Source organism: Urocitellus parryii, chromosome 11 (assembly GCF_045843805.1).
Source record: "Urocitellus parryii isolate mUroPar1 chromosome 11, mUroPar1.hap1, whole genome shotgun sequence".
Lineage (NCBI taxonomy): Eukaryota > Metazoa > Chordata > Mammalia > Rodentia > Sciuridae > Urocitellus > Urocitellus parryii.
Window position 1 is genome coordinate 110,256,088 of NC_135541.1, and position 14,884 is coordinate 110,270,971.

Consider the following 14,884-nt stretch of genomic DNA (forward strand, 5'->3'; position numbering starts at 1 on the left):
GGGTCTCAACAAATAGATAAGACAAGAAGCAGAAAGGTGATGTCCATGTCCAGGAAGTGGACTAATGTGAATGAAAGCAGGAGGAAAGAATGGAATCCATTTACTCAAGGCATGTTCAATGATCTTGTGCTATCAAGATATTTAGGAAGTAAAATAAGTATCATCTTATATTCACAACAAGCCTTTGAGGTAGATATTATTATCTCCATCTGACAAAAGGAGAGCAAGGCTCAGAAAGGGCAAGAAAGTTGCTCTAGGTCACACATTCTGCAGCTGAGAACCAAGAGGTAATGCCTATATCTGTTTAGCCTCAGAGATGGGCTTTCTACAGCTGTTCACTGCCTTATTTATGTGTTCGTGCAGCAGTGAGGGGGCTGCCTTGTTTGTAGCAATTCAATTTGATGACTGGATGGAGCTGGAGATGGATTAGGGAGGGATATCCAATCCATCAACAAATATATGAAAAAATGTTTATCATTTCTAGCAATTAGAGAAATGAAAATCAAAATTACTCTAAGATTTCATCTCACCCCAGTCAGAATGGCAGCAATTATGAATACAAACAACAATAAGTGTTGTTGAGGATGTGGGGAAAAAGGTACACTCATACATTGCCGTTGGGACTGCAAATTGGTGCAGCCAATTTGGAAAGCAGTATGGATATTTCTTGGAAAATTGGGAATGGAACCACCATTTGACCCAGCTATCCCTCTCCTCAGTCTATACCCAAAGGACTTAAAAACAGCATACTACAGGGACACAGCCACATCAATGTTTATAGCAGAACAATTCACAATAGCTAATTTGTGGAACCAAACTAGATGCCCTTCAATAGATGAATGGTTTTAAAAATGTGGCATGTATACACAATGGAATATTACTCAGCAATAAAAGAGGATAAAATCAGGGCATTTGAAGGTAAATAAATGGAGGTAGAGAAGATAATGCTAAGTGAAGTTAGCCAATCCCAAAAAACCAAATGCCAAATGTTTTCTCTGATATAAGGAGGCTGATTCATAGTGGCATAAGGAGGGAGAGGGAGCATGGGAGGAATAGAGGAACTCTAGATAGGGCAGAGGGGTGGGAGAGGAAGGAAGGGGGCATGGGGTTAGAAATGATGGTGGAATATGATGGACATTATTATCCAAAGTACATGTATGAAGATAAAAATTGGTGTGAATATACTTTGTATACAGAGATATGAAAAATTGTACTCTATATGCATAATAAGAACTGTAATGCATTCCGCTGTCATACATTAATAAAAAATTAATTTAAAAAATAAAAAAAAGAGTACAGACTGATTAAACTTTGTCAAAAGTGGTTATAAATGATTACTGGTAGTTTTTGAGCTGGGAATTAAGACTGTATGAGCAGTGTTTAGGGAAGAAAAGTTTAAAAAAAGGAAAGTGGAAATTTACTATTTGTTGACTCTAGTTATACATGAAAGTAGAATCCATTTGGACACAGTTTTAAAAGCTTGGAATACATCTTGTTTTAATTCAGACCCTAGTACCTCTCTTTCCCCTTCCCCCCATCCCCCTGTTCTCCTCCCTCTATTAATCTAACCTTTACTTATCTTTATTATTTTTTAAAATTAATTTCTTGGTTAATTCAGTGTGGTATATTCGTATACAGTAAACACTAGAGCATAGATATCTCTTTGATATACTGATTTCAAATCCTTTGACTATATATTCTGAATGGAATAGTCAAATCATATGGTAAACTCTATTTTTGGCTTTCTTTTTTTCTTTTTAGGGATCTTCATACTCCTTTCCATAATGCCTGAATTAATTTACAATGTCACCAACACTGTACAGATATTCTTGTCTACACATTCTCCCTAACATGAGTTATCTTTAATCTTTTTGATAACAGTCTATCTAACAGGGGTGAGGTGATTGATCATTGTGGTTTGAATTTGTATTTTTCTGATAATTAGAAATTCTGTGTTTTTTTTATACACCTACTGAGCATTTGCATGTTAGACATTTGAGGAATGTCTATCCGAGTCCTTTGTCCAATTTTTATAGGTTTTTTTTTTCTTATTATTGAGTAGTCTGAGTAGTTCATTTATTTGCGATATTATTCACTTATTCATTTCATGATTTGCAAATATTTTCTCCCTTTCTGTGAGTTGTTTCTCCACTCTGTTAATTGTTTACGGTGCAGAAGCTTTATAGTTTGCTGTGATCTCATTGACTACTTTGGCTTTCATTACCCAGCACATGCCTCTTCAACACTCATGACAGAGAAATAGGGACTCTAAACAAATACATAAAGCATTGACTTTGAATAAGAATTGCATGGAAATGGAGGGAGACTCTCATTGTTATACAAATAAGAGGTTGTGAGGGGAATGGGAAAATAAACAAGGAGAGAAATGAATTACAGTAGATGGGGTAGAGAGAGAAGATGGGAGGGGAGGGGAGGGAGGATAGTAGAGGATAGGAAAGGTAGCAGAATACAACAGTTACTAATAGGGCATTATGTAAAAATGTGGATGTGTAACCGATGTGATTCTGCAATCTGTATTTGGGGTAAAAATGGGAGTTCATAACCCACTTGAATCTAATGTATGAAATATGATATGTCAAGAGCTTTGTAATGTTTTGAACAACCAATAAAAAAAAGAATAAGAGGTATCTGAATGTTTGATATTATAAAAAAAGAAAATGGAAGTGGTTTGACAAACAGAAATAGGTAATTTTAAGGTGAGTAGAAGTAAGGGGTATGAGATCAGAAAGGAAGAATTAGAGTAAGAAAATGTTAGAGGACTCAGAGGCAAAATGATGGGAAAGAATAAGCTCACTGAGTTATCAATGAGCTGTAGTGACTGTAAGAATTGCCGTGCCAGATAGGGCAGAGGGGTGGGAGGGAAAGGGAGGATCAGGGGATTAGCAAGGATGGTGGAATGTGATGGACATCATTATCCAAAGTACATGTATGAAGACATGAATTGGCATCAACATACTTTATATACAACCAGAGATATGAAAAATTGTGCTGTATACATGTAATAAGAATTGTAATATATTCTGCTGTCATTTATTTTTTAAAAAATCAATAAAAAATAAAATGAAAAAAAAGAATTATAGTGCCATGGATGGAAGTGGGATTATTGAGAGACAGAGGTAGCCTGAGACTTTGATGAGCCAAACTTTTGCTAGTATAACTAGAGACTATGGCATACTTCAAGGTAGCAGCAGGATAGTTTTTCTACAATTTTCTTTTTGCAAAGAGGAAAATAACTTTTCCTAATCAAGAATTTATCTATCTCACAGACAGGATATCAGTTATAAACTCAAATATTTCTGTTTGTCATGCTTAGATGACCTTAGAAGCCTGAGTTGAATTTACAAATGTTACAGCCTTTCTTCCTTCTGAATGTGAAAGTGAGAGGAAAAGGGATTTATTAAGAATAATGCTTGATATTTTCAGGTAAAATAAGTATTCTTTTTAGATTTATTTATTGGTAGTCAATAAACATTTATTAATACATTCTAGTCTAATAACACTACCTATAGCACTGTTGTTGTGGAGGTTGACATAAGAGATTAAATATGTAAAGTTTCACTATAAATGGAAAAGTCTACATAAGATTCTATGATTATCACAACTTATAGTTCTATTAAGGAGAAAGTATGGACTAGTGAGAATATCTAGGTTCTGAAACCTGATGTGCCAAAATATTATATGTCTTTGCATCAGGTCTTGAAACTCTTAAATTTTCAGTTTCACGAAAGGGTCAGATGAGTCTAGAAAACCCTAGGAGTTTCCCTCTCTGAATGAGTATTGGTGAGGACAGTGCCATTATAAATCATAGAACTTTGTGTTTTTCAGTCTCTATAAATTTACATTTGCAAATATTATTACTTAGTTAGAAAGGGGAAAACATACATTGAGAACAAAACTGTGGAAGTGGGTGCAAGAACCATCTAACAGTAAAGACTTCAATATATTGCAGTAGATATTTTCAAATACTTAAAAATATGTAGCTATTTCTATTGAAGACTTCATCAAGAATAAAACCTTGATAAACATTGGGCAAATGACAATAAAGGTATCTAGTGACTTAAGCTGGATACCAGGGACCTGAAACCATCATTACAAACTGGAAATCAATGAGTATCGGACAGTGAGTCTGTCTGGGTTAAGGTATGTATTGTGTATGGGTTGCCACAAATTTTTTTTCTGTGCCTTTAATGTTTTCTGTAGTGGGTCACAGTAAGGGGATGGAATAATGACCACATCAGTAGTTAGTCTCACAAGTAAGTTTGTGGTTTTGTTATATATTTCTTAAATTTAGGTGCAAATAAAAAGAAATACTATCCTCAGTAATCTGAAAATATGAAATAATTAAATGATTAAAATTAACAAAAGCCCAAAACAAACTCTGCTGGTGAGATACATAAACCAATTCAAGCAAACTTCCAGGGAATCCTGGTATTCTGAAAGATACATTTGGTGACAAAAAAATAAAATACATCCTTTCTGAAAGGAAAAGAAGAAAGATTTATGCCTTGTCTGTGGATATTCTCAATACTGATACTAGGGTTTCTTTTTTTTCCCCTTGGATTGACACAGAAGTTTTGATTACAGCACAAAATCCCAATTGAAACATACAGCCCCAGTCACTTTGAAGCCATGTGACATTATTTAAAGACAGGCTTTGTACCATCTGTAAGCTCCTAAAAGGAATGACTATGTTGTTTAAAAAATTCTGGAAATTTTTCTTACATTGGGTCATGAACAAAGCTCTTCTCCCAGCATCATCTACCATGTGATAAGTTTGGAAGAAATAAATCAGAATTGACTTAAAAATATCTTAGACCAGAGTGATATCAGCAAAATTTGTTTAAGGCACATATTTGTCTCTTTACCTAAAATCATTGTTCCTCTTTATTTTACCTGTTAAAATCTGTTAAAATTCTACCTGCATTTTAGGGCCCAGCTGAAGATAAGTTTTTTTGCAAAGTATTTCCTTATAATCCAAGTTCATATTCATTTTCCCAACCTCTAGTCTCTATCTAACCACTTAATATTCACTAGTAGACTGCCTTGTATTATTTGCTATCATTTTATGTTTTAGAAATAACTAAAATGTACTAAAAATTTCCCAATTATTCTAGCCTTAAAGGGAAGTCCAAATAGTGATATAAGGTAAATTCACTGTAACAACATTGTGAACTTATTTATTCTCTTTAAAGCCTAGTGCAGCTGAGCTTGTTGAATTCACCAATGAGGTAAAATTCTAAAACCTGGCTTATGAAGACTGGAGGTACACACATATATTCACAACACACACTCTAGCACACACACTCAACCACATGTACCTGTTCAGGAGTAACTATAAGGAAAGAAATTCTCTAGGAGCTAAAACAGTAACATTTTGAGCCCTTACTATGTGCAGAGCACTTTGCTAAACACTATGAAAAAAAGAATTTATGCATCCACAGTCATCTTTAACCCAAATTCAGAGTCTTTTACACAGAGCATTGGACAGTTGGTTAATATGGGAATTTTCCTTATGAATCAGACACAAAACCAAGCTGACAAAAAATTATGGGAGGAGGTAGAGGGCAATTGTTTTCCTCTTGCAATTACAAAACATGTATTAACCAATGAAGAAAAGTGAATTCACTCTTTCTAGTTAAAACTACATATTACTTTGAGTTCAAATTCTTTCTGTTAGTACACAAGATTTATTGAAATTATATTGTTTGAGTAGGATCAAGAAAACCGAATATTATTTCAGGTTTTCAAGCCATAAGAAAAAAAAATAGTGCCTTTAGGTTTTCCATTCAACTAGGAAAATTATAGCTTCATATTTGCAACTCTAAAGCTAATGCAGTGTCAGCACCTCCATCAAACTCCGTTGTTCAGCAGTTTATAATTCAAGCAGAAATGTTCACTCCAAGCCCAACTTGGCCTACATAATCTCAAAGAAAATGGAGAAAAATTATTTTGGCTAGTTCTGACTTATAAAAGCAAAAGAGAGGGTGCTTTTACAAAGTGCTTTCAAAAACATTTTTTGAGAATTTGAGAATGTAACTGGGGATTACTGAGTTGACATCTTTTATTCCTAAAGTCATAGAAATGACCCCAAATTCCATGATGTCACATCTGCATCATAACATCATAACTACTTTTATGAAATTCTTCATCAGGACTAATTTCCAGAGCAGACACAATTACTGTTCATAAAGAAAAACAATCGTAGTGGAAAATACGGTAAGATAAATAAGATAGGTAAGATAAATAGGTAAAACTTTCTCATGAGAACAACACAAAAGACTTTTGATCCATTTTTTCCCTTAAAGTACAAACTCTCTAAGGCACCATGTTAACCCATATAAAATGGAAAAAAATGGTTTTTTTTTCTTTTCATTTAAAAAAGTAGTTCACAATGGTAGGCTGGAATTTCCAGAAATGTTTCTCTTTCCAGATGTTTACTTGGACTTAGAAATAATATAGTTGTTTAAGTGGCTTTTTCCAGGTGCAAGTGACAAGAGCTTGGATTCCCCATAGGCTAAAGGCGGGTAAGGGGATCCATTCAGTTCTGGGATCCCATGCAACTCAAAGTCATGTGGCAGATGGGTTGCATATTGTCCAGTGTGTTTGTGACAACCTATGGACGAAGAGCCTTGTTGCTCTGGTCTCTTACACTTTCAAAAACACATCAAAGCTTTGATATAATGTTACCAGGACATTACATAAGGCAGTTATCCTTTCCTATCTGTAAGAAGGTTCACTTTATGTATATATTGCTCTCTCCTGCACTCCATGTCTTTTTTTTCACTCAGCATTATAAGTCCTACTATGGGCCAAACCAGAGATAATTTTGACAACATTCCTGTCAAGAGGAAGCGAGGAGTTTGTGAGTGCAATTCCAGCGAAATTGTGGAGTGCCTTCTGGACTATGCCATTGAAAAGGGTCCTGAGGTGTCAGATCGGTGCCTCTTGTCCTCCCCAGTAGGCACCTGTCACCACCCTTTGAAATCCCACTGACTGGCCTGGCGGGATTCCCTGCCCTCTCTAGACTGAGCGAAAACGACCCCAGAGAGGGGTTCCGACTACGACCCAGTTTTCTTTGGGAGGGCAGCGGTGGCGTCTGGAGGGGAGGGCGAAGTTGGTGCCTGGGAGGGGTCTGACGGGGCTTCCGGCTTTGCTAGGGGCAGAGAGAACTTCAATTAGCGCTCAGGGCTCACCTGGTTGAACTGTGCAGCTATGAGCAAGGGTTCCCACTGCTTAGAAACGGTGTTCACAGTTCCCCCTTTGTCTTTCTTGGGCGCCATGCAGAGGCCTGGAGGAGCACTGGACTCCAAACTAGGCTCAGGCCCTCCCTTAAGCGTCCCGCTGCCTTAGTAACCGAGGCCACGCCCCGTTCCCTCCCCCAAACCTGTCCGGGTCCTCGGGTTAACCGCTTCCGTCGCCAGGACAACGGAGTTTCCGCGCGCGCTGCGGTTTGACCGCGGGACTCCCAGGACCCCAGGGTGAATGTGAGCATTTTGCGCCATGGAGGACGGGACTCGGCTGGACTCGGCTGGTCAGGCTACTTAAGCTTTCCTGACTTTGACCTTCTGCTTCTTCTGGGAGCCCTCTCTGGTCCGAGGCATTGTCTGGAAACTCATCATTTCTAAAATTCCTACCAGGACTCCTCCTCCAATATATCTTCTAGGCCTGCGGTGCCCAGAAAGTGGTACTGACCTCTCAGGAGGCAGCCCCTGCCATTCTTCTACCACTCGAATCTGCCCCAAATGCTTCTTTGTATGAGGCCAAATTGATGTTCCCCTGACTGCCACTCTCTGCTCAGATCTTAGTTCTGCCTCCCAGGGCCTCACTAAACAAGTCCCATCGCTCTTCCTTCGTTCATCTAGTCGTAGATGGATTGATACTTTCCTATATCAGTTTCCTCTCCCTAAACAGCTGTCGTTCCTTGAAACTTCCATTAGAAATAGAAGCTTTCTTTCTTTTTTTTTTTCCCCCCTTTTTGCATCCAACATTCATGGATACCTGAAGTATTCTGGTTAGGCAGAGTGATAATGATAATGATAGTACTCACAACTCATGATTCTCCAGCACTAACCAGTCCCAACCTAAATAAAACTGTGAGAGAAATTCTCCAAAGAAAATTATGAAATCATATTTATTGGGGAATGTGCAACATTGCAATGGAAATTAGCACAACATCATAATGAGAATATGTATACCATAGTAACCTATGCTTATTTCCAAAGAGAAGAAAAGGAAGTTTTTACAGGCAAAAATGAGAATTATATCAGATATTTTCAAACAACAATCTTTGACCACAATGATTAATAACAAGAGTGACATCAAAACTGTGTTTGAACAGATAATTGCTCAGTAGATATCCTTGTGGAAATACTTTTTGTGTAAGGTTGTAGTGGCCTCTGTACAAGCTTGTAGTTCTGGATGTCTTTTGTGATAGTTACTATCAAACGATCATGTGAAAGAATTCTTTCTTCTTTATTTTCTCTGGCTTTATATACTTTTTTTCTTAGGGTTGGCACAAGGGATTCCATTTTAATTCTGACAACTTTCACATTTCTTTCACATTTGCAATTTTTTTTTCCTCCTCACAACATTATCCCCAGTCCCAAAGAGGATGGTTGATGGTGCCAGAATTAGAATCCAGGAGTTTCTGAATCCCAAATCCAGGGTGCTTAATCTCTTTACTACCACTGTTTTAGGCCAGGCAAAATGGAAGATAAACTGTTTTTGAGACTGAATGTACTTAAATTTTCTTTTTCAACGCAACAAATTTGAGAACACCCTCAGGAAGCGCTCAATCAAAATTCAGAATTGTTTTACTATCTCTTTAGTCCATATAAAATGCAGTGCTGACCAGTGCTTAGCTGTTCCCTCTGGTCCCACCCTATGCTTAGAGGTGAGATGCTTCTGCTATTGCAGTGGGCCAGGGATGATGCTTATTACCTACTGCTCAACTTTATTCAATACAACCTGACAGGTGAGTGACCTTCCACAGGGGAAAGGTGCCCGGACTCTTTTCATTGCTTTTTTTGATGAAGAAATTATGAGGGCTGCAGTGGGTAGGGTAGGTAGTTGCTATAATTTGGTCTTTAATGTCCTACAAAGCCCCATGTGTTGAAGGTATGGACTCCCTAGTCAACACTTCTATTGGGAGTTGATGGAACATTTTAAGAGGTGGGGCTTAGTGAAAGGCAGTTAGGTTACTGGGGACAAACTGTGACAGGGCATAGTAGGACCTGACCCCTTGCTATTTCATTTTTTTTTTCTTTAAAGTTGCCATGAAGTCAGCAGCTTTGCTGCTATGTGCTCCCCCAATCATGTACTGCCTCACCAAGCCCCAGATAGAATGGGGTCAAGTGGCCAAGGACTGAAACTTTTGACACCATGAGCCAAAATAGACCTTTCCTCTTTATATTTTGTCATAGCGATGGAAAGCTGGATAACACAATATTGATATCCAGTCACTATAATAATATTTCATTTGATGGACAGTCTTAAGGATATAGTTCATCTTTTAATTTATTGTTCATAATTTGAACCAATGAAGGGAGACTTTTTCCTCCTACTAAATTTTTTTTCATATGGATTCTGAAGAAAAGGACAATTTCCAGAAATAGTCTCTCTCTCTCTCTCTCTCTCTCTCTCTCTCTCTCTCTCTCTCTCTCTCTCTCTCTCCACACACACACACAATTTACCAAAAAAATACAAGTTTTCCTTTCTTGTTGCAAGATGTATAGTTTATCTTTTTGGAGGGAATAAATCCATACAGCCTGGCCACAGCTCACACCCAGAAACCCTCTCTTCTTACCATGAGAATAAAATGACTGAGGCCTAGTGATGCCGGAGTTACCTTCCAGAAAAGGATTTTGCTTTGTTCATAGCAAACACTGAGGCTGCCACTGATTCATATTCATAGTGTTTTCTTCAGAATTTTGTTCTACACTAACATTTTCTTAGTATTTTAAGGTGATTGTTTTGAATTATGGATTAAAATAAAGGCGAATCTTGTACCAAAACCCTGAGAATTATAGATTCCATCATTCTAAACTTTGATAATTCTTCTCATTAAACTGCTTGGGGGAAAAAAGGCCTGGGTTTTTATTAGAAAGCCAATAAAATAATTGTGGGCATTTAAAATATGTTTTATAAAAAGTATAACTAGATGTTTATGTATGTCATGCTACGTTACTAATTTTCTTTCTTCTTGAATGTGAATGCACACTTCAAAATAAAACTCACTCTGTGCAATCAGTCAAGCCAAATCAGTAGCAGATGATTAATAAAATAGGTTGCAGATAAGAAAGAGAAACAAAGGAGAAAAAAATGAAATAAGGACACAAGAATGAAATTAAATGTTACTTTAAAATGTAGAGAAAATGCCACTAGCTATTTCTTACAAGTGACAGCTATCCAACCCTGACTTTGGCAGCAATAAAGTGTTTGTGATATTTATTGTGGCAATAAATACCCTGTCCTGCTTTTCAGAAAACATTTTTTTTTCTTTTTCCTACTGTAAGAGTTAGAAAGCATTTTTAAGTCTTTTTTTGTCATTACCTGTGAACATGTGACTGAGTTCTGGCCAATGGGACATAAATAAAATTATGCAAAGGTGTGGCCTTTAAAAAACATCTCCCTCCTGTTGTAACTGCTCTTCCTCTAACTACCCAGATATTGGGGTAACAACTGAAACTCTTGGATCTCACAGAAGTCTTCTCTACCCTGTCCTCCATTCCTGCTCCTTGGGAAATTACATCTAATATTACCCATTCAATCCCAATCCCACCCTTTGTCTTGTCTTCCAACTGCTTATACGGTACTTTCCTTCACTTCTTTATCCAGTAAATAGATTTCTCACTTTAAACAACTGGATTGCATATTAAAGGAATACAACTAGCCTTCTTATGTCATATACACTTAGGAAAATCTTTGCCAATTTCTCAGTAGATGAACTGAAAAATCCATTTTTTTGTGTGTATGCATATATGTCTATATACATATATGTGTTATATATATATATATATATATATATATATATATATATATATATATATATAATTTTCCATTAACTTAAAGGAATCGAACATTTCAAAAGCCCAAAATAAAGATTTTTGGATGAAGAATGTACTTCTAGTATACTCTTTTATGGTTTCCTATATAAAGTCCTACCAGAATAAATTTAGAAGTTTTTCCAAAATTGATTTAAGGAATTTAAAATAAAGGTTTCATTACAGAATACCATTTTTTCCAGTTTTGGTCTTTTCAATATTCTAGGGAAAGTGGTACTCTAGATAATTTATGATTTAAAAGTGGGAAGACATTATATAGTAACCAAATTTATAGGGGATTTCATCATAGAATTGGTCTGTTTAATTTCAGAAAATAGGTGCGAATGACAATGTTCATAGTTTTAAGAAGCAAAAGTCATTCAGCCTAAAAGAGACCTTGCCAAGAGCAGAAAAAAAGCATTACCATCTGTCATACATTTATGCTTTTTTGGTATAATAAATTGTTTCCCCCACTAAATATAAGTTGAAACTTTATAAGCATATACTTTACTACATAAATTTTCCCATATGTCAGTGACTAAAACAAAACTATACTATTTGGAGAATTTTCTTTCACATTGGCAGTGTTACCCCTGATTTGTTTGATTTAGTATTTCCAGTAAGATTTTGCATTTAATATGTTTAGCTCAAGGACTGTCTACTTTAGGGATGCACTGTTTCTGTAGGGGGCTATGAATACTGAGTATTCAAGTTTTACACTTTTAGTCACAGTGTTCAGTTAACTCTTACTCACATGGAAGTCAACTACATGCCTTTTCATAGATGAAAGGGTCTAGCTGGCTATTGATGCACCCTGTATTTCCACTGTTAACAGGTAACATCAGGAGTTATGGACCAATTCACATCTGGACTAGCCTTTCAGGTATTCAAAGTCCATTTAGCTGCAGCAACCAGCTTGCTTTTGATTAAGAAGACCTCATGGAGATCTACTGATCTCTCCAGTTTGCATCCTATTTCCAAGAACAATTTTCACTATAGATATATCTTGTTTACATTCTGAAATTTGTGTTTCTAACATATATAGAGCTGGTAGTATTGCAACATACTATAATGCTGTGCCTTTGGATCTATATTGTGTGTGATGCAGAGGGCTAGATGTCTTTCAGTTACAAGGCCCAGAACATATGGAGAATATTACACCTACATTCAATGGTCAGCAATAGCTTCCTATTCAGTCTTGAGTGCAATTTAAAGTGTTGACTTTAATCTTTAAAGCCCCTCATTGTTTAGAAGCCAGTTACTCCAGATATCACATCTCTGCCTATGCATCATCATGGCAATTAAAATCAGCTGCAGTGCTTGAAGTTCACAATCCCGAGTGAGTTGTGGGGAGCTTGGGAATAGATCATTTTCTAAAGAACTTCCCTAAGAACTCTGTATGTCTGTGATAAAAGCAGTGTTTGGAGTTTACAGTTTTATACTTAAATTTCGTTTTATATAAGTCTCTAGCACCATTGGTAAGGGTTTTTGATTTAATTTTTATGTTATTTATGGCAAGAGTGTTTAGAATACCATATCTATTTTTTAATGAATCAGAAAAATAACTGTTGTACATATTAAAAATAGACAAAGTTAAAATGCATCTGTTTCATATTTGTTAGTGTGGGATTTTTCACTCTAGTGTTCTCTCACTCAAGGTTTTCTTTGAATCTAATTTTAAATATATTCAGTAAAGGGATTTGCCCTTAATCCTTTGGGGACCATTTCAAAATCCATAACTCATGGTAAGTCATTTCTGTAAGTGCTTAGCTAAATGTTTGATTTCTTAATGTTTTATCAGATGTCTGTTACTTATAAATTTTTGCTGTGTTAAATAAAACTTTCTTCTTGTTGTGTTTCAGGTTCACAATCTGTGGTTCAGGTGACCTATTTCTGCTTAACAGACTATACCAGTTCACATTGTGCTAGACTTTGGAAAGGAAAAATGATTGATCGTAGAGCTTCAAGGAACTGATAGCACTGTATGTGATGGCTTTTCAACTTCTCTATTCCTCTTACCCAGGCTGACCCTCAACATTCTAAAAAATGCAGGGTGTCCAAATGACTTCTGGAGAAATGTCTCTGACAATGACTTCACAAATATTAAATGCAACTGTGCATAATTACCTTTCTCTATCTTGTCATGTATGTCAATTCGTATTTCCATGAGTTAATTTTGCTTTTACTGGTTTCCAATCTTTATGAAACATTCTGGTTTGAAGGGACCCCTGTCAAGGTTATGCATAGGATACTGTAGTGTTCCATTAATGAGAAGGAGTATTATTCAGTGGGATAGAATTGTGTTATATCCTCTTATGAATATAAGGAAATGATATGAGACAATAGAAAACACTTGGAGTCAGACATTAAGAAATGAAGGACTATTATATATCCTCTATGAAAAACTCATTTGTCTATCCAACAACTTTCAGATGTTCTTTCTTAGGTTTCTTCTGCCCTCCAAACATGGTATTTTATATCACATTCATCTCCCTATAAGAAAATAAGTTTACCTGATTAAATACAGTTTTTCATGGTTCATTGGTGCTATCATTTTAGGGATGGGAGTACTAGAAGAAGGTTCTGAGGGTGGGCAGGTGAGGCTTTGGTTTTAGAGAGGTTTAGCGTGTACATCCTTGAGAAATCAATCCATGTCAAGTAGACAATTGGATGTGTGGGCCTGGCACTAAGAGCAGAGTAGACATGAGTGAATCATATGCAGTCACCGTATGTAGCAATAATGAGTATGGACGAGTTTGTCTGGAGACCACTGAGCAAGCAGGGGAGCAGGGCCTGGGGCTGTGTGTTTGAGAGTGTGGCTATGAAGAAGGTGGACCTGTGAGGCATTATGTGGCCAAACGGGTTGTGTCACTGAAGCCAAAAGACAGGATGAAGGCCTTTCTAGGATGAAGGATTGTCCAGGAATCCTGAATGCTACTGAAATGTGGGGTGAGAAAAATACTTGCTGGATTTAGGTAGAAGAAGTGTACTTCAAAGTCTTTGAAAAGTGGCAGCTGTGTTCACTTAAATGCAGGTCCTAAGTAGGTATTTTTCTTACTGTTCTGGGAGCAAATTACTCGTTAAGAGTAGATTTTCTTTAAAAAAATTACATTCAAATTGTTTTATATGCAGGAATTTTCTTGAAAAATTATATTTATTATCTAAGACAGTTTTTATTGTATACCTTTTCTTATTTCAAAAATTTTTTGCTTTTATTTTAGATATCAGTAGGCATTGGCTTCTGTGGAAAGTGTAAAGAAATATTCACAACACTGGTATCTTGTAAGTTCTTAAGAAGTTTAAGAGGAGTGTCATTGAAATGTAAAGATTATTTCTAGTAAGAATATATTAGGTAGGAAACCATCTTATTGAAATCTATGTTCTGTGAGGAAATCAATTTAAAAATTGGAGGGAGGATTATGCAATCTTAAGGAAATGGCCCTATCCTGCATTTCTGTCCTCTTCTGAATACAACTTTCTCAGAAAACCTACAACAAAGGTTCTACCTTTTGGTTGATAAAAATAAATGTAGGGAAAGACTATAAGGAAAAAGAAAACACTTGGAGTCAGACATTGGAAAGCAAAGGAAGATTATTAGAGAAGACTCATTGGAAAATAAAGTAATTTCAGCCAATGTGCCAGTCAATCAGCAGTACCCATGTTGCTTCTAAAGGTGATTTTTAGGCTGCTTTCTATGTCTCATTCTATTTCTGAATGAATCTATTCAGGCCTTCCTCCATTTCCTTTGTGGGGGCCAACTGTTTCTAACTTTGCCTACCCAAATAACAGCTTCATTGACTCTTTCTTATAGTTCAACTCTC

General features: G+C 36.4%; 1 protein-coding gene across 1 annotated transcript in view; it reads right to left on the bottom strand.

The window, feature by feature from the left end:
• Nucleotides 1–7,301, bottom strand: part of Spag17 (sperm associated antigen 17) — a 193,264-nt gene extending 185,963 nt beyond the window's left edge. Inside the window, exon 1 of the mRNA XM_026407282.2 lies at nucleotides 7,215–7,301. Coding sequence (XP_026263067.2) covers nucleotides 7,215–7,301 — 87 coding nt within the window. The remainder of the gene's footprint in view (nucleotides 1–7,214) is intronic.
• Nucleotides 7,302–14,884: the final 7,583 nt, after the last annotated feature.